At 44.9% G+C, this 27,765-nt stretch overlaps 1 protein-coding gene across 1 annotated transcript; it reads left to right on the plus strand.

Annotated features, from left to right (window-relative positions):
• The first annotated feature begins 1,685 nt into the window (after nt 1–1,685).
• On the plus strand, nt 1,686–27,765 carry LOC138956283 (putative inhibitor of apoptosis). The gene is made up of 8 exons (XM_070327680.1): nt 1,686–1,861; nt 4,671–4,996; nt 6,345–6,474; nt 7,755–7,804; nt 14,553–14,664; nt 15,009–15,202; nt 22,558–22,924; nt 23,249–27,765. Exons 2-8 carry the CDS (start codon nt 4,712–4,714, stop codon nt 23,494–23,496), a joined length of 1,386 nt encoding a protein of 461 aa, XP_070183781.1. The 5' UTR covers nt 1,686–1,861; nt 4,671–4,711; the 3' UTR covers nt 23,497–27,765.

Genomic DNA, 27,765 nt, shown 5'->3' on the forward strand with positions numbered 1-27,765 from the left:
CGTGATAAGTGCTTCCGCTCCTTCGTAAATCCTCGCACAAACACAAAAATAAAGCCATGAATAAGTCATGATTTCAAACTAATATGTAACAAAACACGATCTGAGGACGAATTTTTAAAAGTTTTGATGAGGTTTTCAGGGGTTTTCGGAGACAAGTAGTCAGTACCGACCAGTACATACATGTGCATAATGCTCGCTTTCCAGCAAGATGCAGTTGTCGTACGGTGTTTTTTACATTTAGTCAAGTTTTGACTAAATGTTTTAACATAGAGGGGGAATCGAAACGAGGGTCGTGGTGTATGTGTGTGTGTGTGCGTGCGTGCGTGCGTGCGTGCGTGCGTGTGTGTAGAGCGATTCAGACCAAACTACTGGACCGATCTTTATGAAATTTTCCATGAGAGTTCCTGGGATTGATATCCCCGAACGTGTTTTTTCTTTTTTTTTATAAATGTCTTTGATGACGTCATATCCGGCTTTTCGTGAAAGTTGAGGCGGCACTGTCACGCTCTCATTTTTCAACCAAATTGGTTGAAATTTTGGTCAAGTAATCTTCGACGAAGGCCGGACTTCGGTATTGCATTTCAGCTTGGTGGCTTAAAAATTAATTAATGACTTTGGTCATTAAACATCTGAAAATTGTAACAAAAATATTTTTTTATAAAACGATTCAAATTTACGTTCATCTTATTCTCCATCATTTTCTGATTCCAAAAACATATAAATATGTTATATTTAGATTAAAAACAAGCTCTGAAAATTAAAAATATAAAAATTATTATCAACATTAAATTGTCGAAATCAATTTAAAAACACTTTCATCTTATTCCTTGTCGGTTCCTGATTCCAAAAACATATAGATATGATATGTTTGGATTAAAAACACGCTCAGAAAGTTAAAACGAAGAGAGGTACAGAAAAGCGTGCTATCCTTCTCAGCGCAAGTACTACCCCGCTCTTCTTGTCAATTTCACTGCCTTTGCCATGAGCGGTGGACTGACGATGCTACGAGTGATACGGTCTTGCTGAAAAAGTGCATTGCGTTCCGTTTCATTCTGTGAGTTCGACAGCTACTTGACTAAATGTTGTATTTTCGCCTTACGCGACTTGTTGATTTGTTTCGTGGTCCCTTGTTTACCTAATATAATTTATAATATATAAGTATGCGTACTGACCAATGCATTAATAATGTCGGAAACAGGGAAAAGTGTTTTTGACCTATAACTTATCACTTTTAACGAGTACAGCAACAACTACAACTACAAAAAACACACCACAAAAACACTATTCTGCACATTCCGAGTGGTGAAATAGTAGGGGCGGTAACGGAAAAACAAGTTTTAAAAAAACCAGTAGACAACCACCGAAAACACATATTTTGAAACTAATGCCAGAAAATCGTTTATCTATGATTCAAATTATGGGACTGCTAATTGTTGCCGTGTAATGGTACCAGCCATAGATTCGTCACAAGTTAACGGTCAAAGGGAAGGAACCGCAAGGAGCTTATGTTACGAAAGACAATATGCCGATCGAGAATACCAGCTTGAGCTTTTATATTCCAAATTGGTACAAGAACTCAGCGCAGACGCGGATGTCGATGGCAAACTACGCCCTTGCGTAATTATTGGTCACCCCACTTAGGCAGACGACAGATGACGAAGTCGAGGCGAGCAGGAAAGATGGAATATCACATAATATATATGTTTGTTTGACAGCTTTCCTCTGTCTTTTACAGTGGTTGTCTTTTACAGTGGTAGTTATGCTTGGTTAAAGATACGATCGCCGTGATTTTCTGTCTGACTTTGGAGAGTACAGTTACAGTGGCGAACTGTAGTTTACTTGGGTCAAAATTATTAAAAAGGTAAGATACCGATTGATACGAAAAAAACGAACTCGCTAAGTAATATTTTCCTTACAATTTGCCTGTGATATTTTCAGAATATGTAAAACAAGTGTTAAAACATTTGGGAAATTTGCCGGACAGACTTAAAATTTAATGATAGTTGATACAGACTTTAGAAAGAATTATGATATGACCTGCCATATCGATCATTTCAAACAGGGTTGGGTAAATGGATGGGGTATCTGATTGATTAATCAAAATCAAATAAAAATTTTAGCCCTGTAAATCCCTGGTTTGAGTTAAATTATTACCATGCAGCGACAATGAGACTGCATGTATGCAGTTAGTAGCTACATCTCTATATTATTAATGTGTCTAATATTTTGAATTATTGTTATGGTTAATTAACATGTCTTTCAGATATAATTACACATTAACATGCTTCCATTTGAAACTTCGAGGTCTTCATCGGGGATTGACGCCCGACAAAAGCTAATTGAAGCCCGACGGAGCGAAGCGACGGAGGGCTTCAATTAGACTTTGGGAGGGCGTCAATCCACGATGAAGACCGAGAAGTTTCAAATGGAAGCATGTTAATGTTATTGTAATTCAATCTGACGACGATCTCTTTCCTGCTTTCATGCAGTTGTAAACAGACAGAATTGGTTCTGTTCTGTTCACACACTACTTTCAGTCCACCTACCTGCAAGGGTCAAGTCCCAAGAAATATGTCTCTGTATTCCTATTGTATCACTCTGCTCCTGTTTTGTTTTCTTTCACACACATTTTCCCTTCTTTATTGACGGGTTTCTGGACAGCAAACTCTAAAACAAATTCTTTTCATCACAAAAGCGATCTTTGGAATTGACTGACGTAGTCCGGAAGAATTCATGCATCAACTTACGTCACGTATTCGACGTCATCACTTCGCATACCTTATGGTCTCGGTATTTCGTTGGCCTTCATATTTCCTACTTGTAAAATGACCCTCAAAGCTAACCGAGACTAGTTGAGGCTCTATCAATGCGCCTCGCCAGCAGGTTGTTAATGGATTTTTTAGTGAGTGGCTATCGACAATTAGTCACCGGTAATTTTTAATGAGTTGGGGCATTCTGACCAATCACAGGATCTGTTTCATTAAAACGCAAACTTGATTGATTTACAATGTATATTATATGGCTGATCAAAGCAAAATTATACATGACGTTTGTGTAAGATAAAATAAGATCAGTTTGTTAATTTACATAAATATATTGCCTTAAAAGGCTTAATCAACTGGCCGATTTTAACAGAAAAGGTATCCAATTGGAGAGCAGAGTCCACATACAAAAGGCCTAAAAAAAAAATAGGTGTGGTTACGGTAACCCGACCTACCCTATTTTTAGGGGCCGACCCTATAACTTTTTATTACATTTGTCAAAACAAAACAAACAACAACAAAAAAACGAGTGCAGAAAACGCAATGAAAGCGAAAGCGCCCGAGTCGCACACTTATTTCCCTCCCTGTCAAGTAGGTTTAATGTGTACACATTAGAAAAAAAAGTGATTGCCTACCTTCCTACCCTATTTTTTGTGGCTATGTTACCGTAACCACACCTATTATATGTGTGTCTATGGATGTTCTATTGCTGTGTTGTTTCTATAGACGCTTGGTCTGTGTACCTTTGAAGAAGGCCTGCTACGGGCCGAAAATTTGGAAACAAAAGATGAGACATTCTGGCTTGGTGTTGAACTTTTTATTGTGATGTATATTATTATAAATAAATTATAAGCGCTGGTTGCAATGTTCTGAATTTGGGATACAGAAAAGAGATACAGTGGAACCTCCAATTTAAGACTTAGAATTCCCCTTGAAAGACCTTGCTTTTTCAGGTTCTCTGTTCATAACGCCTGTAAATTTACCTCCATTTTGAGACTCACTCCTTTTTAAGACCCGGTTTCCTCAGATTTGTTTAGGTCTCCACTGTATTACTATTCTATTTGTATACCTTGATAAAGTTCAACATTATGATACTCTAAATCTAAACAAATCACTTGCATTAGGACGATAATTATTAATGTGTTAACCTTCACCGGATCATGCTTTGGACTTCTCAGTCCGGATCGTGTGGGTCGTGTACGACCCATACTTTCTAAAGAAGGATTCCACGTAAAAAGTATGGGTCGTACACGACCCACGCCATCCGAATAGAGATACACTCTTTACCGCCTCTTTGTATAGTATGGGTCGTACACGACCCACGCCATCCGACTAAGGATAAACAGCGTAAAATTCCTTACGTAATTATGGGTTGTCCACGACCCACAACATCCAGACTGTGTAGTGTGTAGTTCAAATTACGTCATTGTTTATTTGTTTGTTTACAAAGATAATCTTTCAAAAGTTGGGCAATAGGAAGGTCATAATTATGATGATTGGAGATTACTTGAAGTCTCAATTAAAAACTCCAAATAGTGTCAGAGATCAAGACGATTTTGTGAGGCTCTGGGTCGTCCACAACCCACGAAGCACGGTGAAGGTTAATGCAGTCATGTGAGTACCAGCTCTCAGGATTTCTGTCCATCCCCTCTCTTATTTTAGAGGAAGGAAGGGAGCAACGAGACAATAGCAGAAGTGTGCCCATTACTGCATTAGAATCAATAATTTGAAAGTATACTGATACATGTACATCCAATGATCATGACTGATTCAGTGACAGCAACACAACTTATGTGGGTAGAGATGTCATTGTTTTTGTTTCCTGTATGCTCGAAGTGCAAAGGGCAGAACTGCTGTGAGGCAATAGCTTTAACTAATGAAGGGCAAAAATGATCTCAATGTGTGCAGGTGGTAGCTGGAAGTTAGTAGCTGGAAGTTGGAACAAGAATATGTCGGATCAGACAGCAACAGTCCGCCCACCCGAGTCCCAACCCCAGCCAGCTAGCAGTAGCACATCTGTCTCCGACACTGGCAATGCAGCTTCAAGCCAGACCACCACAGCAAACCAGCCAGCCAGAAGCCAGACCAGCGGACCATACCAGACAGCCACAGTGTCAGTAGGCCCGGTGAGATCCGACATGCCCACCAGCACAGCACCTGCAGCGCCTGAGGGCGAGGAAAGGAGCCAGACCAGTGGCGGTGGTGATAGATCTGAGAATGTCCCAGAGACACAGGTCTGTTGTTCATTTGTGTTTTATATGCTCCACATCTCATTATATTGGAGGCATTATACCACCTGACGCCAAAAATCGCATTACTGTATTTGACGGGTTACAAGCCGCGACTTTTTTTCCAAAAAAATCGCATTGCGGCTTATAAAAAGCTGCGGCTAAAACGTTACCTAAACTTGAATAGCATTCACCTAATGAAACAAACTCACCTAAACTTGAATACCATTCTCCCAATGAACTAAACTCACTTCGATTTGGTCCCAAGAAACTAATATAATCAGATCGTGTCAATCAATCAAAACAACCAGGCAAACAAAAGTACGGTATCTGACGTTTGCTTTTGCACTGCACTGACACAACTGTACTGGATTTACGATGCCGAAGACCAAAAGAATCGGGTACGATGCAGCGTTCAAACTGAAGGCGATTGCACTGGCCGATGACAAGGGCAATAGGCGCGCTGCTTTTGAGCTTGGAATAAATGAATCCATGGTGCGACGATGGCGATCCGTCCGCCAGCAACTCTCGAGATGCAAGAAAAACAGGAAGGCTTTCCGAGGAAGAAACCAAATCGTTGCTGGGTATCGAATGACTATGATTAGTCGCTGGTAGTGGTATCGACATCGATGTTCATGTTTTGGGACCCCATGCTTTCGTTCGACCTCAGTTTGTTTATTTCAAACCTTAACCCACGAGTAGTTACGGGGCTTGATAAAACAAGCAAGAAAACTTTGCGGGTAATTAATTGAATAGAAAACAGGTTACCATAATCGTTTAAGGAAAGAATAACATTACTTTGTGGGCGGAATCAATCAAAACGCCAATGTCATTCCGGATCATTGACGGACCCGGACATAACAAAACCATCCTCCATATAACGACCAAATTTCGGTTACATTTTCAAAGTCGTTATAGAGAGGTACCACTGTACTGTATGAACAAAATGTGCTGTAAGTTTGGTAGTTAATATTTCCCTGTGAATTTCCAAGTGCATGGCGTTGATAATAGGAACAGAAGTTCTGTGGACCAATTTAATTAAAGGCAAAACAACAGAAAAATTAACTTTTATCACAATTTAAAAAACAAAATGTATTACACGTATAAAAAGGCACCAACCTTACTGACCCTGTATAGTTGTTTTGGTCTTGCCTAAGAACATACAAATTTGATACTTCACAGGTAACACTGTTTTCTAGTCTTATTTTCCAACAGAATTGACTCTGAAACTAATACTAGCCTCATGCATTAATTGACTCTAGAGTATACATTTGTATTCCGCCTCATTTTGTCAAGAATTTGCAAAACAGATTGATTTTAAAAACATGGTAAACAGGTGGGTTTTTTTATGCAGCTGGTAACAAATGACCAAAAGCCACATGACATGGCAGTGACACAAGTGCGCATCAACACCTTTGAGGGCTCGCCTCTCAACACTTCACATCCCAAGGAGGAAATGGCTGAGGCTGGTTTCTACTACACTGGTAAGGACAGATTTTCTGTGGCTGAATTCTCGGGGGTAGGGGTAGAGAACCAGATGGCTTCACAAGCATAAGGGTCAGTTATTAGCTTAATTTACTTACCTTGAACAGTACGCTCGACAAAACATACAGTACACAAATATGAACGGAGCGACTCGAAAACCGACAAGTGGATACTGATCCCCATGCTCGAGAAGTCATGTGAAATGTTCAAAGTAAAATTTCTCTTTTTACCTCTGATGTCCGTGAGCCAGGTTAGCTTAGTCAGTAGAGCGGCTGGTTGTGTCACACAAAACTTTGTTTGTCTGTTCACTTAAAAGACTGTTGGGTCGATATATTTGTGATTGTAACGTATTTTTGTCAATAACAGTGTTCCAACATTACTTACCTTTTTTTTGTATTCTGAATTTTGGAACGTTGGAAGTCTCTTTGTTTTGGGTTTCACTAAAGTAGTGGTTCGATCAGTCCTGCTGCCTCTCGGGCGTCATTAGCAGACCCATTTCGTGAATATGCGAATACACTACTCATTAAATCACTAAAGTTGTACTCGGGGAATTTGTAAACAAATCAAAATGCAATTGATTACACATATTCGAGAAATGCAAGAAAATCGATGGGGGACGTTTAGTGAAAACGCTAAAACCATCGGTAAATTTGCATGAAAATAAAATTTGTGGTCTTGATGTTTTGTCCTGATTCTGCATTTATTTAGTGATATAAAAAAAAAATTGGCCATCGTTACAAACAAGATTTAGAAAGTTATTTTTTCATCCAGATGTCAGGTTATGCAGTTACACTGGAAATACCCAACCTTGCTTTCAGAGGTGAAGACTGTGGTTCCCAAATCTGGAACATGCACTGTATTTGAATCGCACATTTTAATATTGCTGTAATGCTTGGCAGCTGGTTACGAGCAGCTCATGGGCCCACGTGGATCTTGCGGAGATTTGCTTGATGCTACACGAGATAAATGTGATAATGCATATAAACATCTATAGGGCTGTTTTCAGTATTGTTGATAACATGTTCTGTTTGATTAAGGGTATTCAGCTGGTATTTGCTTGTTTTCACTACCTATTTTATTCATGTTTTTATTACTTAGTTAGTGGAAGAATCTTTTGTAATGTATGTTTGATGGTGTATGCTTTTAATTAAGCGTTGCTGACTATGAATGTAGATGTAAATGCTTGTATAACTGTGTTTTAATTTTAAACGTGTCAAGCGCAAAGAGCATAATTGTAAAGTTATGATGTTGCGCTATATTTATTATTATTATTATAAAGATGCAGAACAACCCCCTGAACAGTCACCGGAATCTCTGGAACAGCCAGAGGTGAGAAGTGTGTGTGACTGTGTGTGTGTGTGTGTGTGTGTGTGTGGGTGTGGGTGTGTGTGGGTGTGTGTGTGTGTGACTCTGTGTGTATGTGTTTGTGTGTGTGACTGTGTGTGTGTGTGACTCTGTGTGTGTGTGTGTGATGTGACTGTGTGTGAGCAGAAAACTGCCGTTACTGTTCTGCTGAAAGTGAAGCATGCTACGTTGTAACAAAAATTGTTGCGCCAATCTAAACATTGATATGCTCAAACAAACGACCACAGGCAGTTGCAACAGTTCCTTACTTCTTGCGAGTTATTGGTACTCATTTCTGCTTCTCACTCCGTGTAGCGTTTAGGATTAACTCATTAAGGTCAGAAAACATTGTATAGTCTTAAAAAGTAGCTCTGACGACACTAGTGGGCATTACAAGGTCCCCGATTCCTTAATAAAGTGGGTTTTTTTTTTAACGGGATTGTAATATTAAATCAAATGCGAATGTGCAATTAAATTTGAGACATTATTAAATTACATAACTTTACCCAACTCACGTATAGCAATTAACTCTAGTTCAGTGCTGGTAACGCTGTACGCGTCCCCTTGGTAACAAGGGAGACCACTCTAAAAAAGAGAGTGAGCAAAATAATAAGGCCAGACCAACTACCGGTCCGACTTCCGTATGCGTGCGCATAAGCCGCCATTTGTATCATACCAAACTCAGCGGTTCAAGGTACTGGACGTGTTTTACGTACGCTCTGGCTGTGCTCAGCCTTACTCCTTCGTCTTTGGACTTGGATTTCGCCCCTTTGTCGCCGCCTGAGCCTTGCACCTATACCACTGCTGTATTTGGTGAGATCTTTCTGTTTTGTTTGTAACTTTAGCGACATTTTGTCGCTCATCTCGGACTTACGAAAAAAAATTCTGAAATTTTTTTTGTGAGTTTGTTTTGTTGACATGGCGGAAGCGGCGCTAAAAGATAGCGCTAAGAAAAAGCCTAGTGCGAGACAGGTTACTACTGATGCCACGCCCAGTAAGAAAGGGTCTCGTAAAACTAAAAGTGCCGGTCATGCCACTTCTGTAGTTTCTGACTTGTCCGCTAAATCCCCAGTTTTGGCGGAAATGCTTGCTTCCCCCGTTTTGTCTACGCAGATTACAGATAAGAGTACTCATGTGGATAATACTGTTGTTTCTGAGACTCATGTTGGCCCAGTTTTGGCCGCTGCGGACGTAGCGTCTTTGTTACTCACTTTGAGTTCACAGGTCACAAATTTGGCGGCTGAATTATCTTCAACTCGGGCGGAGATGCGCTCCCAGTCTCTTCCGGTGTTGCAGATCCTCCTTCTCTTGCCAGGATCCGGCCCTCTCCTTCGGCTACTGCTTCTGCGTCGACTGTCACTACGTGTGCTGATGTTCACGCTTCGCAGGACGGTGACGTTCGTCTGGTGTCTCTGCTGAACATGCCGGGTCACGGCAAAGGTATGTCTACCCCACGAGTAGCCGGGTTCTCCGGTGAAAGTGGGGTGCGTGTGCAGGAGGAAAAGGCGACAATGGCTGCAAAGCCTGCGAGCCGTAATAGCCCTGACAACCTGGCTGACCCCTCGCGCGAATGCGCCCGGTCGGTTGGGTCGACGGGCCCTGTGCGCTCCTTCCCCCTCCTTTGGAGGAATGCGGGGAGACGTATCGTCCTCTTCCGCCCGGGGGGCAGGAAGCGGTTGACCTAGATAACCATTGGATTGACCAGGAGAGTCTCTCTGGGGGTCACCCTCCCGATTGCGCTTTTGAGCAAGAGGGAGAGGCCGACAAGGGTACGTCCGCTATGGGGGACGACCCTCAGCTTAATTTGCCGTCGAGGTTGCCAAGCGCGGTCGCGCTGGCCGCCGAGACGGCATTTAGGTATTTCCCGGAAGGGGTGGCTGAAAGTAGGTCAAAGCTTCCTCCACCACGATCCGCTTTTGACGATTTCCGGTCGGCACGAGAACAGAAATCTCAGTTCCGGTTCCGCGAATCTTCGTCAATTGCCTACGAAATGGCAAACGTCTTTAAGACTAAACGTGGTCCAGCTGTTCCTCTGCTGTTGCAACATGGGGACGCACCGGACGATGTTACTGATTGGCTTGCGAAGCCTGGGGGTCAAGTTTCCGGTTTCTTGAATTGCAAGTTTGCCCCTCAGTCAGTCAACTTGATTGAATCGTTCGCCCTGCCTTCGGCCGGGCTTCCGGTTTCACCGGGAATGGCTGTGCTGCGTGAAGACGTGTACAGTAAGGACAAGCCTGTTCCTTTTACTGACGCTTCACTTGCGGCTATTGAAGAAGCGGGAAGGTCGTTGTTTGAACTTTCTTCCGTGTCTGAATCTTTACAAAGGTCTTTGTCAAGATGCATTGCCACATCACTCGATCCTTTCGAGTTCCTGTTTGACGCTTCGGCTTTGGACGCCACCACTCTTCTCTCCACGCTGGCTAAGGTTTCGAAAGAACAGATGTCCCTTTCGGCTAAACTCTATGCCCATGCAGTGCACTCCAGGAGATCTGCCTTCTTGGCGGGTTCCAGGATTCGGGATAGGGCAACTATCGAGAACTTGAAGGTCTCGCCGTTCTCAGACGGTGCCCTTTTGTGTCAGTCGTCCATTAACGCGTTCCAGAAAGAGTCTCAGGACGCAAGGGACATTGCTTTCTCCCATCTTGCGCTCCAGGGCTTCCAAAAGTCTCAGAATAAGCCGCAGACGCAGACTCAGTCTTCGTCTGGTGGCGGCGTGAAGACACAAAAGCAGTCTTTCTCCTCGAGGGGTAGGGGCCGCGGAGCTCCTTACCCTAAGAGGGGTCAATCTTTTGGAGGATCTAGGGTTACCCTAAGAGGGGTCAATCTTTTGGAGGATCTAGGGGGTCGGGGCACAAGCCTCACCCCCAATGATGCGTTCCTGAACCTCTCATTCCGGTAGCCCCCGCACTGGTTGTAGCGGGCGGCCCGTCCAGGGCCCTCACTTCCTGGCTGCAGCTAGTGGACAGCAAGTGGGTTACCGGGATAGTGAGTTCGGGATTCCGGCTTCTCTGGTCAGGGGAAAAGGCACCTCTGACCAGGATAATTCCGCCATGCAGGGCTCCAAAGGATACGGAGGCAAGGGCCGCCGTACAAAAGGAGGTGACTGCCCTTCTGCTCAAGGGGGCAATAGAGGAGGTCACGGACCTTCAGTCTCCGGGGTTTTACGGCAGACTCTTTGTAGTGCCGAAAGCCTCGGGGGCGTGGAGACCGGTCTTGGATTTGTCTGCCCTGAACAAGTTCCTACGGGTGGTCAAGTTCACTATGGAGACTACAACCTCAGTACGGGAGGCGCTGCGTCCGGGGGACTGGGCAACGTCTGTAGATCTCACAGATGCGTACTTTCATGTACTGATGCACGTAGCAGACAGAAAGTGGCTACGCTTCCCCTGGGGAGACAGAGCTTACCAGTTCAGGGCTCTTCCTTTTGGCCTGTCTCTATAGCGCCTTGGATCTTTACGATGATCAAGCTCCAGGATCTGATCCGTTCTCTTTACGGAGAGAATCGGGCCAGCGTACGGGCCCTGGCCTCGGTACTGGGCCAAATGGAATCGATGGCAACGCTCATTCCATTAGGCAGGGAACACAAGAGGCCGTTCCAGTCTGCTCTGCAGGCTCGTTGGGATCAGTCATCCCAAGGCTGGAATGTCCAGATAGCCCTGGGTTCGTGGTTTCTGCACACAACTCGCGTATGGTTGCTCCCTTTGTTGTTCCAGGGAGTTCCCATTGTTCGCCCACCGCCAGAGAGCGAGCTTTTCACGGACGCCTCTCTGACAGGGTGGGGTGCTCATCTAGACGAGCAGACGGTGTCAGGGGTTTGGGACTCAGCTCAGTCCTCCCTTCACATCAATGTGCTGGAATTGGAGGCCGTCTCTTTGGCCCTACAGGCGTTCAGGCCCTTTCTGGAGGGCAAACACGTCAGGCTCCACACAGACAACACTACTGTGGCGTCTTATGTGAACAGACAGGGGGGGACGCGATCTCTCAGCCTTTCAGACAAAGCGTGCGGCATTTTGACATGGTGCTACGCTCAGAACTTTCTGCTTTCAGCCGTGTTTCTGAGGGGCAGTCTGAACGTCCGTGCGGACACTCTGAGCAGAGGGGACAAGGTGGTTCATTCGGAATGGACTCTTTCACACCAATCCCTGCAGCGGCTCTGGGCTCAAATAGACAAGCCACTGATCGACCTATTTGCGACGAGGTTCTCTGCAAGACTTCCTCTCTTTGTCTCCCCCTTCCCAGATCCTCTGGCCTGGAAGGTGAATGCCTTGGAAATCGATTGGACAAACCTGACAGCGTATGCTTTCCCTCCGTTCTGCCTTTTAGGCAAGGTACTCAGGAAAGTCGACTTAGAGAAACCAGCGCTGGTTCTGGTCGCCCCGCTTTGGCCAAGCCAGCACTGGTTTCCCGGTTTACTGCGTCTAGCAGTTCGGCCCCCGATTCCTCTCGCCGTGAAAAAGGGAGACCTCGTTCAGCCTCGGTCAGGCATCCCCCACGAAAATCCGCGGGTCCTGAGCCTTCACGCCTGGATTCTGTCCGAAGCTCTTTGCTTAAGGCAGGGGCCTACTTCCACTTTGAGTTTTGTCATGCCCATAGGGAGTCCACGACTTCTGTGTACTCCTCTCACTGGGCGGCATGGTCTAGGTGGTGCTCTGTTAACGGGGTTAATCCCTTGTCACCTAGATCGATGCAGGTAGCCAACCACCTGTCTTGGTTGGCAGAGCAGGGAGCGATCTCCTCAACTCTGTTGCAACTTGGACATAAGATCTCACTCGGCGGAGTGATTTCTAACGTTATTAAGGGTGCCTCCCTTACGGCCGCACGTGCTAAGTCTCAGCTCCCTGCCTGGGATTTGATGTTGGTTTTGCGTTTTTTAGCCTCGGAAGAGTTTGAACCTATTCTTTCGGCTAGTTTGAATAATTTGATGCGCAAGACCGTGTTTTTAACTTTGCTCGCTACTTCTAGGAGGGGTAGCGAGGTTCATGCCTTGTCAGGATTAGAAAAAGACATTTCTTATGAAAAAGATGGATCTGTTTCTCTTAAGTTTACACCTGGCTTCCTCGCGAAGAATCAGAAGCCTGGTCAGATTTCGCCCGTTTTGCATATCCCACCTTTGAGCAAGATCCTCGTTCCTGGCGATCCAGATATTGTTAATTGCCCCGTTCGGTCGCTCAGCTGTTACCTGTCACGAACGCGGCACCTTCGTTCAGAATCACAAAAACTGCTGTTTATATCTCTGAACACAGCTAGGCATAAGGATATCGCAAAGGTTACGTTGACCAAGTGGGTCTCCACACTGATCAAACAGGCTTACGCCTGGTGGCAGGCTCAATCTGGGGATTCTAGGGCAGTCTTGCCTCTCACTGCTGCTAGGACACACGAGGCAAGAGCTTGGGCTTCCTCTCTGGCTGTCCTCCGGTCTGGTCGGTTGACTGAAGTGGTCGAGTCAGCCTACTGGCGTTCTGAAGATAGTTGGTCTGGCCTTATGGGATTGCTCACTCTCTTTTTTAGAGTGGTCTCCCTTGTTACCAAGGGGACGCGTACAGCGTTACCAGCACTGAACTAGAGTTAATTGCTATACGTGAGTTGGGTAAGTATATTAATTAAATTAAAATTTATTACTAAAATTTTGGAATACTCTGACTCGAACACCATTTGCTACGCTGAAAATTCCACAGAAAAAAATCCAAATAGTTTTACTTAAGGTTTAATTTGGTTGGCACTTCATGTGTGATAGTCGTACTGTACCTTTGTGTGTGTGCATTATGCTTTGAAATTTGTTTCTGTTTGCCTTACAAATTTTCCATTTGCTCTATTTTTTTAGTGTGCCTTATTTACACATTTTTTTTAACTCATCTGAGTTGTTAGTTATACTTATAATGAGCAGGTTTAAGGCTATAGCTAGCCAGCCACAAAAAAAAGAACAAAATCCAAGCTGGAGGCTCCAAATTTGACAAACTGATAGGTTTTTATGATAGATCTTCAGACATGACAAAACTTTGGCTTGTTTTTGTCAAATATCAAGGTCATGGGCATGTACATGTTTGCTGGAGAAGAATAATCATGACAGAAAATATCCACTGAGATGACAAGAAAATAAATCAGTTTCTTCATCTAGTTATAATGTCATTGCAGTTTGATTTTAGGTCACAGCTTAGTGTGTGGACTAATAATAATATCAGCTAGACTGTTCGTGATGTACTAAAAGTGTCAGACAGGAGGTCCTGCAAATGGCGTGGGTGCAGTACACAATTTTTTTGTTACCAGCCCAATCAATACCAATGGAGTCAGCTTGGCTGCAAGTGCTATAAATGAATGGCTGTGGTTCTTCTGTATTTTTTTTCCTCCTTCTTAAAAAAAAAAATATTGGACTGTACGTTGAGTACGAGGCTGATGCAGCAGCCAGAGTAGTTCCACGTACCATCAGGTAGTACACAAACAAGGGAAGTAACTCTTTGGAAGTGATGCAACCAAAACACTGACACAAATTAATTGCTCTTGCTTTGCCTTGTCTAAGAAATGTAGTCAAGGTTTTAAAACACTTGCAATTGCAGCAAACTGAAGGATAGTCTACGCTGAAGCATTAATTTGTGTAACGTAGAATCTTATGGTATAACTTTGAAAGTAATCTCTCAGGGCCTTTTTTCTCAGATATTATTTCTTTTGAGAAATTTAAACACATGACATGACATTGACAACGAATGATAATGTGTTTTCTTTGATACCTGTGCTTCAGAGGATGCGCATGTCCAGCCTAAAAGTAAAAGGTCACCTGCAGTCATTTCCTGCACAGAGGGATGATGAAGGAAGGATAGCTGAATTGGCAGAAGCTGGATTCTATTATGTTGGTGAGTTGCAGAATCAGTGAGATTTCTGACCCCCCCCCAAAAATTAAGATATTTTTTTCAGGGGTATGGTCCAATTGTTAAATGGCAGTATTTTGATCGAAATCAAAAATCTGGATCAAATGTTCAGATTTTTTGATATGCTAAAAAATTGGCCCATTCTTCAGAAAATGATTGAGTACAATATGTTTCTGGTCTGACCAGAATTTCATCGCCTAATTTATTTTATTTTATTTTACATGAATGATTCGCTTGAACCGTTTTGTCTCCTTTGTAGCTGCAGGTTGACCATGCAGTGTTTAAATGACTAAAGTGCTTCTCTTACCCTCTGTGATATTTTGTTTCAGACCAAGAAAAGGCTGTTAAGTGCTTCTGCTGTGGTGGAAGACTTGAGAACTGGATTTCTGAATATGACCCGTGGATTGAGCATAGCCGCTTGTTTCCAGAATGCAAGTTTGTGATCCAAAAAAGGGGTCAACCTTCTGTGGATGCTGTTCAAAAGATTTGCAAGCCTTCTGAAAATCTAGAGGAACAACATTGGGTGAGTGCGAGTTTTGAACAAACATCAAGATATGTGTTTTTGCTGCGAGCTTATGTTCTCCTATTGGAGCTAGAAAAAACTATCACTGTTTTGTTTTCGGTTTTTGAAACCAAGTTACAATTAAGATAAGCTAGGTTTACTTTAATTCTGAGGGAACACTGTAATGTATTGAAGGTTAAATCAGAACACTTTAATACACATGCACAATGAACATGTTTTCTTAAATTTTCAATATTGGGATTGTGTGCCCAAGAGCTTAAAATGAGCTCTTTCCTTGAGGCTGATTATGAAGCAAATGTTGACAATCCCAAACCTTTACCGATTCCCTGCAGCTCAATAAGTGGGTGGAACAAATTTAAAACAAGACGAGAAGTTATATTTTAAGCCTATTTAAACATAATTTCTGAGTGACCTTAGTAATCTATGATTAAATTACATATTATTACCCAACTCACATATAGCAATTAACTCTAGTTCAGTGCTGGTAACGCTGTACGCGTTCCCCTTGGTAACAAGGGAGACCACCCTAAAAAAGAGTGATCCATCCCATAATATCAGACCGATGTCCGGTCCAACATCCGTATGCGTGCGCATACGCCGCCATTTGTATCATTCTCTCTCAGCGGTTCAACTGGGAAGGACGCTCCTGATGTACGCTCCTGCTGTCTTCAGCATTTTGTCTTAGTCTTTGGCTTTGGCATCTCCCCTTGGTCGTCGCCTAACTGTTCACCTTTACCTACGCTGTGTGGTGAGATCTTTCCGTTTTGTTATAACTTTAGCGACGTTTTTTCGTCGCTCGTTTTGTACTTGTGAAATTTTTCTGAAATTATTTTTCTTTGAAATTTTTCGTGAGTTCTTTCGCTATGGCGGAGGCTGCGCTTGTTGATAGCGCCAAAAGGAAGCCTAGTTCGAGGCAGGTTTCTGACGATACGCCTCCAAAACGTAGCTCTAGGAGAGAGAAGGGCGCAGGAAAATCCGCGTCTGTTTCTTCTGATTCAACTTCTGTTAAATCTCCCGTGTTAGCAGACGTCAGTTTAACTTCCGGTCAGGCTTGTTTACGTTCTGGCAAGAGTGGTGTTTCGGGCAAAGCTTCTTCTTCTTCTGCTTCTGCTTCTGCTTCTGCCTCAACTTCAGATGGCTGCCCTGGGTTAGCGCCAACTGAAGTTGCGTCTTTATTGTTGACTTTGAGCGCTCAAGTTTCGACACTTGCGTCGGAATTATCTTCCACTAGGGAGGAATTACGAGCGCTTCCGTCTGGTGTTTCTGATGTTCTCTCCTTAGCACAGGTACGGCAGTCTCCTGCAGTTCCGGCTTCGACTTCCGCTTTGCCTTCGGCGACTGTGACTCGGGCGGATGTCCATGCTTCGCAGGATGGGAGTACCAAGTTGGTGTCTCTCCTTTATGGGACACCAGTTCAAGGTATGTCTACACCGCTTGCCGGTGTGCGAGCTCAGGGGGCTCTCTCTGGCGTTGGTAGTCGTGAGAGTTCCCACGAGCAGCGAAAGGACGAACGCCTCCGTACGTCTCTTTATGAGAATATCGGGGACCGTTTTAGTCCTCTTCCGCCCGGGGGGCAGGAAGTGGTCGGTTCTGCCGACGATAAACTGTCTGATGTTCTGCCTCCTGGCTCCGAGCTTGATCTCGAGTCGGAGTGTAGGGCGGAAGACGGGGATGCCTCAGTGGTAGAGGATTCCCAACTGAATTTGCCCGTGAAGCTGTCAGCCGCAGTGGCGCTGGCGGCGGAAACGGCGTTCAGATACTTTCCGGAAGGGGTGGTGAAGGACAAGGCTCAGCTTCACCCACCTCGTTCTGCTTTTGACGATTTCCGGAGTGCTCAGGAGCAACGGCCTCGCTACCGCTTCCGGGAATCGTCAACTATTGCCTATGAAATGGCTAACGTCTTGTGTGGTAAACGCAAACCGGTGGTGCCGTTGTTGGTTCAGCACGGCGAGGCCCCGGAAGACGTTGTCTCTTGGCTGGCTCAGCCTGGGGCTCGGGCTGCTTCCGGTGTTCCGAAGTTCAAGCTCACCCCTTATCCTGTGAATCTGATTGACTCTTTTGCTCTGCCGTCAGGGGCACTTCCGGTGACGCCGGAACTTGCTGCTTTGAGAGAGGACGGGTACAATAGGGATAGAGTTGTCCCATGTACTGACGGTTCTCTCACAGCTGTGGAGGAAGTTGGAAGGTCTTTGCTGGAGCTCACGTCCGTGTCGGAGTCTCTGCAAAGGTCTTTATCCAGATCGATTGCCACATCTCTTGATCCTTTTGAATTTCGGTTTGATGCGTCGCCGACAGATGTTTCAACACTGCTGGCTACTCTGGGCAAGGTGACTAGAGAACAGGTTACTTTGTCTGCCCGGCTGTATACTCACGCGGTGCTTTCAAGGAGATCAGCCTTCTTGACGGGGTCCAGATTTCGGGACACCGCGACTGTGGAGAGGCTGAAGGTCTCCCCTTTTGCTGAGGGGTCTCTCTTAGGGCAGGCGTCTTTCGATGCACTCCAGAAAGAGACGCAGGACGCGCGGGATGTAGCGATCGCGCGTTTGGCTTCACAGGGCTTCCAGAAGCCTCAGGGCAAGTCTCAGACTCAGGCGTTTTCTTCTGCTAAGCCTCAGACGTCTTCGTCAGGTGGTGGGAAGGCCCAGAAGCAGTCATTCTCCTCCAGGGGTAGGGGGCGTGGAGCTTCATACCCTAAGAGGGGTCAGTCTTTCGGGGGTTCCAGGGGGTCGGGGCGTAAGCCTCACCCCCAATGAAACTTCCCCGAACAACACATCCCGGTGGCCCCCGCGCTAGTTGTAGCGGGCGGCCCGTCCAGGGCCCTTTCTTCCTGGCTGCAACTGGTGGCCAGCAAGTGGGTCACGGGGATAGTGTGTTCGGGGTTCCGGCTTCTCTGGTCAGGGCAGAAGGCTCCCCTGGTCAGGATAATCCCGCCCTGCAGGGCGCCAAAGGATTTGGTGGCACGGAACGCGGTCCAGGAGGAGGTCTCGGCTCTGCTGCTCAAGGGAGCTATAGAGGAGGTCTTGGACGCGCGGTCCCCGGGGTTTTACGGCAGACTTTTTGTAGTGCTGAAAGCCTCGGGGGCGTGGAGGCCGGTGTTAGATCTTTCTCCTTTGAACAAGTTTCTGAGAGTAATCAAGTTTACCATGGAAACTCCAACTTCGGTTCGGGAGGCCTTACGGCCGGGAGATTGGGCAACGTCGATCGATCTTACAGACGCTTACTTTCACGTCCTCATAGATGTCGCGGACAGGAAGTGGCTTCGCTTCCCTTGGGGCGGCAAAGCTTACCAGTTCAGGGCTCTGCCGTTCGGCCTGTCTTTAGCTCCGTGGATTTTCACGATTGTGGTCAGGCAGCTTTGCGCTCTTGTGAGACAGGAAGGCATCCGTCTCAGAGCATACCTGGACGATTGGTTAATCCTTCACCAGAACAGGGGGCTTTGCGAGGCTCATACGCACAGGGTGCTGAGCCGGGCGGCACAGCTGGGTTTCTCTGTCAACCTGACAAAATCCGAGTTGGAACCATCCCAGACGTTTACTTACCTGGGCATGGAATTCGACACGCTTCGGTGGTCTGTCCGTCCGTCTCAAAGGCGGATCGACAAGCTTCAGGGTCTGATTCGGTCTCTCTACGGAGAGAATCACGCCAGTGCAAGGGTTCTGACTTCGGTTCTGGGTCAGATGGAATCCATGGCTTCCCTCATTCCGTTGGGCAGGGTTCACAAGAGGCCTTTTCAGGCCTCCCTGCAGTCAAGGTGGGATCAGACATCCCAGGACTGGAGTGCTCCGATCGCACTGGGAACTTGGTTTCAGCAGACCACAGGTGTTTGGCTTCTTCCGGATTTGTTCCGGGGTGTTCCCATTGTTCGTCCACCGCCGGAGAGAGAGTTGTTTACGGACGCATCTCTGACGGGGTGGGGTGCTCATCTGGACGAGCACATGGTTTCGGGAGTTTGGGATTGCTCTCAGGCCTCCCTACATATCAATGTACTGGAGTTGGAGGCCGTTTCCCTGGCGCTTCTAGCGTTCAAGCCTTTTCTAGAGGGCAGTCATGTACGTCTTCACACCGACAACATGTCTGTGGCGTCGTATGTGAACAAGCAGGGGGGGACTCGGTCTCACAGTCTTTCCGACATTGCATGTCGCATTCTCAAGTGGTGTCACGCCCAGCACATTCTGTTGTCAGCAGTGTACTTGAAGGGCAGTCTGAACGTCCTTGCAGACACTTTGAGCAGAGGGGACAGGATTGTTCATTCAGAGTGGACTCTCACACACCAGTCTTTGCAGCGGCTTTGGTCGCAGATCGACAAGCCCAAGATAGATCTCTTTGCGACGAGGTTTTCGGCGAGACTTCCTCTCTTTGTGTCCCCCTTCCCGGATCCTCTGGCCTGGAAGGTGAATGCTCTGGAAGTGGATTGGTCAGATCTTCCGGCGTATGCCTTCCCTCCGTTCTGCCTCTTGGGCAAAGTCCTCAGGAAAGTGGACTTAGAGAAACCAGCGCTGGTTCTGGTCGCTCCTCTGTGGCCAAGCCAGCACTGGTTTCCCGACCTACTGCGTCTAGCAGTTCGGCCCCCGATCCCTCTCGCCCGGAAAAGAGGAGAGCTCGTGCAGCCTCGGTCAGGCGTTCAGCACGAGAACCCACAGATCCTGGCCCTTCACGCGTGGATTCTGTCCGAAGCGCTTTGCGTAGGGCAGGGGCCTCTTCCCCTACTCTGAGATTCGTCGGACATGCACATAGAAAATCGACTTCTTCGGTTTACTCATCGCACTGGGCCTCTTGGTCTAGGTGGTGCGCGCTTAACGGGGTTAAACCTCTTTCTCCTAGGTCTATTCATGTAGCCAACCATCTGTCTTGGTTGGCTGATCAGGGGGCTTCTCCCTCTTCTATTAGGGTCCGGAGGTCGGCGATCTCTTCGACCCTCGCGCAATTAGGCCACAAAATTTCGCTCGGAGGGGTTATCGCTAGTGTTATTAAGGGGGCTGCCCTTTTAGCAGCTCGTTCAAGATCGCTTCTCCCTGCATGGGATTTGTTCCTGGTCTTACGTTTCTTAGCCTCGGATGAGTTCGAGCCTCTTTTGTCAGCCACTTTGGCCGATTTGACGCGTAAGACTGTGTTTTTAACGCTTCTCTCTACTTCGAGGAGAGGTAGTGAGGTGCACTCTTTGTCGGGTTTAGACAAGGATATTGCGTTCGAGAAGGATGGTTCCATTTCTCTCAAATTTGTTCCCGGCTTTCTCGCGAAAAACCAGAAACCTGGCCAGCTTTCTCCAATCTTGCGCATTCCACCCTTGAGCAAGATTTTGGCTCCTGGAGATCCCGATATTGCAAATTGTCCTGTGAGAGCTCTCCGATGTTACCTGTCTCGAACTCGGCCTGTTAGGTCAGAAAGTCAAAAGCTTCTTTTCATATCTTTAAACACGGCTAGGTGTAAGGATATAGCGAAGGTGACTCTGGCCAAATGGATCTCCACTCTGATCAAACGAGCATATGCCTGGTGGCTAGTGCAGTCGGGTGATGTTAGGGCAGTGTTGCCTCTCACTGCGGCTAGAACCCATGAGGCGAGAGCCTGGGCATCCTCAGTGGCAGTTCTTCGGTCCGGCAAGCTAGCCGAGGTACTGGAAGCTGCGTACTGGCGCTCTGAGGACATATTCGTCAACTTTTACCTCAGAGACGTCGCTTCTGTAAGACAGGATGGAAGCTCCGCGCTGCCTGCCATGGTAGCGGCGGGACAAGTCCTGCATGCCTAGTTTTTGGTAAGTACCCACCACCTATAGTAGCAATCTGCTATATGTGAGTTGGGTAATAATATGTAATTTAATCCAAAATTTTAATAATAAATTTTCATTTAATTAATATACTTACCCAACTCACATCGTTTAAACCCTCCCGCCTCCCCGCTGTGGTGGTATTGGGTTCTAAAAAAGTAGTGAGTTGGGCTTCGTTCGAATGATACAAATGGCGGCGTATGCGCACGCATACGGATGTTGGACCGGACATCGGTCTGATATTATGGGATGGATCACTCTTTTTTAGGGTGGTCTCCCTTGTTACCAAGGGGAACGCGTACAGCGTTACCAGCACTGAACTAGAGTTAATTGCTATATGTGAGTTGGGTAAGTATATTAATTAAATGAAAATTTATTATTAAAATTTTGGATTTTTACATGTTTTAGTAATGATCTTTCTGTGAACTTAACGTTTTTGAATTTTGAGCTTGAAACTGCACACTTCTAGGGCTTGATGACCAAAGTCTGGTTGACCCTCGTCAAATTTTAGGAGTCGCATGTAGCGTGGTTGTGTTCAGGTCATACAATGGAAAATTATTTATTAATCAAATATAGTTGAAACTATCGAGCTTTGAAAGTGTATTCACTCATGGGGTTTGATGACCACCCAATGTGACCCAAGTCGAGACAGCTCTCATCAAATTTCAGGGTCACAGCTGGTTCAATTTTGATTCGTAGCAATTGAAAATAATCTTTTTTTTAATGGGGTATATTGAAACTAGAGCTTTGAAACTTGACACATTTCTAGGTTTGGATGACCTTTCAAAAACACAGCAGAGTCTCTTGCTTTAAAGGTACTGAACTTGTCAAATCCAGGTGCACGGAGCCGGCCCCTGGGGCTTTTAGTCATACCTCAGGCAGCTATCCGTTAGAAGAACTACCAAGTTTCATTGACTTGCACCCAAAGAGTCAAGAACTGCGATTTTTTTACGAATTAATTTCGGACCCGGCTGGTCTTGACCTATTTTTGGATCTAAATTTAGATCAGGTAGATCACCACATCATGCACAAAAAGACATGTCACTAGCAAACTATGTCAGACATCATCATGAGTTTGTGTAAAACAAAATGGAGGCCGGAATCACTCAGTTGATAACTAGGTTAATTTATGCACTCACGTGAACAAGAAACTGTCGAGCTTCACAGATGTCGTCGTTGGGTAGTTTTGGGTTTGTTTTACTACCATAGGAGGATTTTTGAACTGTAAATGCACTCAGCTGCAACAAAAACGCAAAACGAAGGCTGTGAGCTGCACTGTGCCTTTAATTTGGCCAAGGTTTTGACACCTGCATTTCTTTGTTTACTGTTCAAGGTAACTTATCAATTGGAAGGTCTTGAAAAGGTTATTAGAATGCCCCAAAATGACAAAATCCGACACTTTCAAAGTGGGACATTTGACACATAGCTACTTCCATGTTTTGTAAGAGCATGTATGCTCATTGGAAATTAAATTTTTTTGATTGTATTTCTATGAGTATATAATGAGGATTTGCTCAAATGAGTTTGCACCCAAAACATGTTTGAATATTTATGAACAATTTGAGTTTTAAAAGTGGCGTGTCCAATTCAACAGACTCATGCTGCCGAGGCGACACCAATTAGCTCAGATGCTGACATTTCAGTCAGCCCGGCATCTCAGGTGCAAGCTACATACTCCTGGAGTGAAGGTCAAGTAATTGCACAAGAGACAGAAGGACATGCAGGGTCGTCCAGCACAGCCAGACCAGCCTATTCAGTTAGCACAGAGGAGCCAGCAAAAGATCGATCTGCAGCCGGTTATGTTAACGGAGAAGGAAGGCCGTGGATGTTGACTCTTTCCCAACCTGTTGAAGAGCAGCATGACAACCAACAACTTGGAGAGGAGGAGCTCAGTGATGATGACTCGCAAGTTGACCAGGCTGAAGATGATGGAGGGATTGCAGACATCAGTCTGATTGAAGGTAGGCCGATTTGTGTTTTCCTGAAATAAGACACCTTTGTCATGACTTGTTTGAGGGCAGCTGCCAATGGCATAAAACCATAAGATAATATTCAGTATTTTCTCTGTCAGACATTTCGAATCTCACTTTGTACGTGCAAGTCAGCTGTCATCATCTTCCTGGAGATGAAGAAACAGTGGCATGCACGTTCACACAAACACACACACACACACACACACACACACACACACACACACACACACACACACACACACACACACACACACACACAATCGTGCGCACGCACACAAGCTGCATTTTGTATTGTCATGTTTTGTGTTTCAGGACGACTGTGTCTGCACTGTAAGAGGTGGGAGAGAGAGGTGTGGCTGACATGTGGACATTGGTTTCTGTGTGGTAGCTGCTTCTTTTGTCCTCAGTTCTGGCGTTGGCATCTGGACGACCATCATGTACCCATTTGTCTGGTGTGCCAGGAACCGTTTGAAGATGTAGAAATACCTCGCCAGGTTGTGATTTATTCACGTAATCGGAGAAGGACTGGGAGATGTTCTTGTTATCAGAGAAAAGGGTAGATCCCAAAACAACTACAACTCCTTTGCCGATGACACGCAGCTCCAGAACAGCGCCAAGCCGGAGGACATTGACCATCTCCTGGGATCCATCTCCAGTTGTTTCACTGACATCAAGAACTGGATGACTGAGAACAAGTTGAAGCTGAACAGTGAGAAGACGGAGGCCTTTCTCGTTGGAGCACGACAGAAGATTGCTGCCCTCACTGTGACCGACCTCCAGCTGGATGACGCGACTGTTCCATTCTCCCCTGCTGTCAAGAGCCTTGGCGTCTTTCGACTCCACTCTCTCCATGAAGACACACATCTCCATCATCAAGACCTGCTTTTTCCACTTACGACGCATCGCCTCCATCCGTCGCTACCTCACCCACGACACCTGTGTCAAGCTGGTTGTCTCCCTCATCTTCAGTCGTCTGGACTACTGCAACTCCCGTCTGGCTGGCCTCCCCGCCTCATCCATTCTTGGCCTACAACGAGTCCAGAACGCTGCTGCCAGGCTGACGTTGAGGAAGACGAAGCGAGACCACATCACCCCCCTACTTCGCTCCTTGCACTGGCTCCCTGTCCACACCCGAATCTCCTACAAACTGTCCACTCTGGTCTACAAGTGTCTCAACGACTCTGCTCCCGAGTACCTGCAATCCTCCCTGGACCTGCACACCCAGCCCTCCGACCGTCCCCTTCGTTCTGCTGCTGACCCTCTCCGCCTCCACATCCCTCGCTCGAAACTCGCATCTGCTGGTCAGCGTGCATTTCCCTCCGCGGGCCCCTCCGTCTGGAACTCCCTGCCGCTTGAGCTTCGCCAGAGCCCCTCTCTTGACGCGTTCAAGAGTTGGTTGAAGACTCAGTTCTTCCCGTAGCTGGCTGCGACTTTCATGTTAGACGTGATGTGTTGTGCCCCAAAAGACATTCTTGTACTGTGCTCTGTGAGAGGTGTTTTCTTTGTGCTTAATATTATTTTGTCTCTCTCTCTCTCTCTCTCTCTCTCTCTCTCTCTCTCTCTCTCTCTCTCTCTCTCTCACACACACACACACACACACACACACGCACACACACACACACACACACACACACACACAGACACACACACTGGATATATCATCGGAGATATGACGAGCAAAATCGGTCTGTTCGTCACTAAGTTACATCACTCGTCATTTGTGAATTGACATGACGATTGAAGGCAAATTATTACCAAAAAAATGTATGTCTTGTTCTTAGGACATTGTAAAAAATATCTTTCAGAAACATTTTTACCCTGAGATTGTACAATTAGTTGCAACACAAAATCACCAGTTGGCCTTTGTTAAAGACTGTATTTTACTGTGTGGTCAGTACCAGCAGCAGGGCCCAATATTCCAGGTGGCTAATGGCACTGCATGTACGAGGCTGCAAACACGCAGAAATGGCTCCTGTGGCACATCTTAACATAGCCTGGAATATCTTTGCACACAAACGTGTGTGTGTGTACAAGAGAGAGAGAGAGAGAGAGAGCTAGGGTTGATAATTTTTTGCAAAAAATGCACATTCCTTGACCATAATTTCAGCTACGTATAAAATGTATATATGTAAAATCAGTGGTGTTTTAGATGTACGTTTTGCTGCTTTGGTGATACATGTTAAGTTTTGCTGTTTGGAGAAAGAGAAAAAATGTGATTCTGCTGTTATGTGATGTGTGTTATTGTTCTAGATCATTGGGTTCTTAACAGAAGCAGCCTTTTACTTTAAGTTTTGTTTTTATTAGCCTCATTGTATGATAGAAGTTTTAAAGTTCAGTAAACACAGGAAGTCTGAGTCAGTTGTTGTTTGCACCTTGCAATTTGTTGAGAACGTCAAATAACACTGGTGTCCGCAATTTGTTGAGAACGTTGGATTGACCAAGGTGTTCAGTGCCACTTTCCACCTGGGAATGTGTTCACAACATTAGTTTACAGAGGTGTTGGCATTTTTTTTAGGACGATCTAGCAGAGGTGTTCAGTGGATGTTTCCACCCTGCAGTTTTTTGACTCACATGCGAAGCAAAAGTGAGTCTATGTACTCACCCGAGTCGTCCGGCCGTCCGGAAAACTTTAACGTTGGATATTTCTTGGACACTATTCAGTCTATCAGTACCAAATTTGGCAAGATGGTGTATGATGACAAGGCCCCCAAAAACATACATAGCATCTTGACCTTGCTTCAAGGTCAAGGTCGCAGGGGCCATAAATGTTGTCTAAAAAACAGCTATTTTTCACATTTTTCCCATTTTCTCTGAAGTTTTTGAGATTTAATACCTCACCTATATATGATATACAGGGCAAAGTAAGCCCCATCTTTTGATACCAGTTTGGTTTACCTTGCTTCAAGGTCAAGGTCACAGGAGCTCTTCAAAGTTGGATTGTATACATATTTTGAAGTGACCTTGACCCTGAACTATGGAAGATAACTGTTTCAAACTTAAAAATTATGTGGGGCACATGTTATGCTTTCATCATGAGACACATTTGGTCACATATGATCAAGGTCAAGGTCACTTTGACCCTTATGAAATGTGACCAAAATAAGGTAGTGAACCACTAAAAGTGACCATATCTCATGGTAGAAAGAGCCAATAAGCACCATTGTACTTCCTATGTCTTGAATTAACAGCTTTGTGTTGCATGACCTTGGATGACCTGGGTCAAGGTCACATGTATTTTGGTAGGAAAAATGTGTAAAGCAGTTCTTAGTGTATGATGTCATTGCTAGGTTTAGCTGAAGGTCAAGGTCATGTAAAGGTCAAGGTCAAGCATGTGAGTCGTATGGGCTTTGCCCTTCTTGTTCAGAATGTATTTTGAATTTAACAGTGGTTCTGAGCAATTTTGGAGCCAAAAGGAAGGGATAAATTATCTTTGCCTGGTGTTTTTGCCTGCTCTTATCACAGTGAACCTGGAATGTGTACCTTTCACACATGTAGCATAAAATAAACTTGCCTTTTTAATATCGTTTTTCTTTGCATAATCATGTATTTAAATTTTCCAAATTCGGTAGTGAATGTACATAACATGATGCATATTATTTTAAGCTCTTGAACATAGTTTTAATGGGTTGTTAAAGTAGTTTATACATCCGTTTCTACATTTTTAGGGGTGTTTACAAGATTTTTTCATGTGCCAATTTTTATGTGCCTTTTCATGTAATTGTGTTAAAGCTCTTAGATTTACTGTGTCATTTTGGCTTTCGTTTGTAAACTTGCTTGAAGAATGTTTCAATTTCTTGTGTTAATAATTCGATATAGCATATCTCACAATGCGTATTGAGATGTACAAAAAAAATCATTTTATTGTGTTACTCTTTAGGTGTGTTCATGATCTTTCATTCATTCATTCATTTTTATTCATTTATATATTTATTAGTTTGAACAAGGTTGTTTTTTTATTGTACATAAAAGCGTCATTGTTTGCTTTGGACTTTAAAACTATTCAATTTTAGAACAGGAATTTCACCAGGGAACACTTTTTCTAATGACATGTATTATTTTAGATGTTTTAGTTTCAAATTGTCAATAGTATATATACCACAGCTTTTATAAATGTGTTCAAACGGAATTATAGGTTAGTATTAAGAGTTTTAGGGGTCACTGTGGGTTTCTAATATCATAATCCCTTTTTTGCCTAACTCACAATGAAAGAGATCTTGCACAGGTTTAGGTGTCTGAGTCAGACTCTGACCAGCTTTCACTCTGTGCATAATTTTAAGCTACAATGGGGGATTCCACTGTACTGGTGTGTAATATCTTTTGCTTTTTACTGCAAATGATATGTTACTGCATATTGTTCTTGCCTGGCACATATAGGGACGCTTGGTTTGTTCCAAGGGTAACCTTTCACCACAGGTACCACTGTACGTAACATGTTTATTTTATGCAGAGTGGATCTTGTAAGCTGCACATGTGCAATTTCTGGAAGGTGCTCAGTGCTGTTAAATGTTAACAGTGTTGCCTTGTATCTCCCTTTATGCAGGGATGCCTTAAAATGGGAGATAAGATCCTCTCTGTATGTCTTTTCTCTGTTAAGCTAATATGCACTGTTGACGAAAGTCACTGCTTTTTGGAGGTTCATTTTGTTATTTATGTAAGTAACATGAATCTATGTATAAGTGCCATTAGTGTACTTGGACCAAACAGTCATGCTTCATTTTTTGATGCAGGTTTATATGCACTGCAGGCATGCTTGACCAAATTGATTTTGACATACTGGATACATGGTTTACGTCTTTTTTTCTCAAGATTGAATAACAGTCGAATAAATA

The sequence above is a fragment of the Littorina saxatilis genome, unplaced genomic scaffold (assembly GCF_037325665.1).
Source record: "Littorina saxatilis isolate snail1 unplaced genomic scaffold, US_GU_Lsax_2.0 scaffold_309, whole genome shotgun sequence".
NCBI lineage: Eukaryota > Metazoa > Mollusca > Gastropoda > Littorinimorpha > Littorinidae > Littorina > Littorina saxatilis.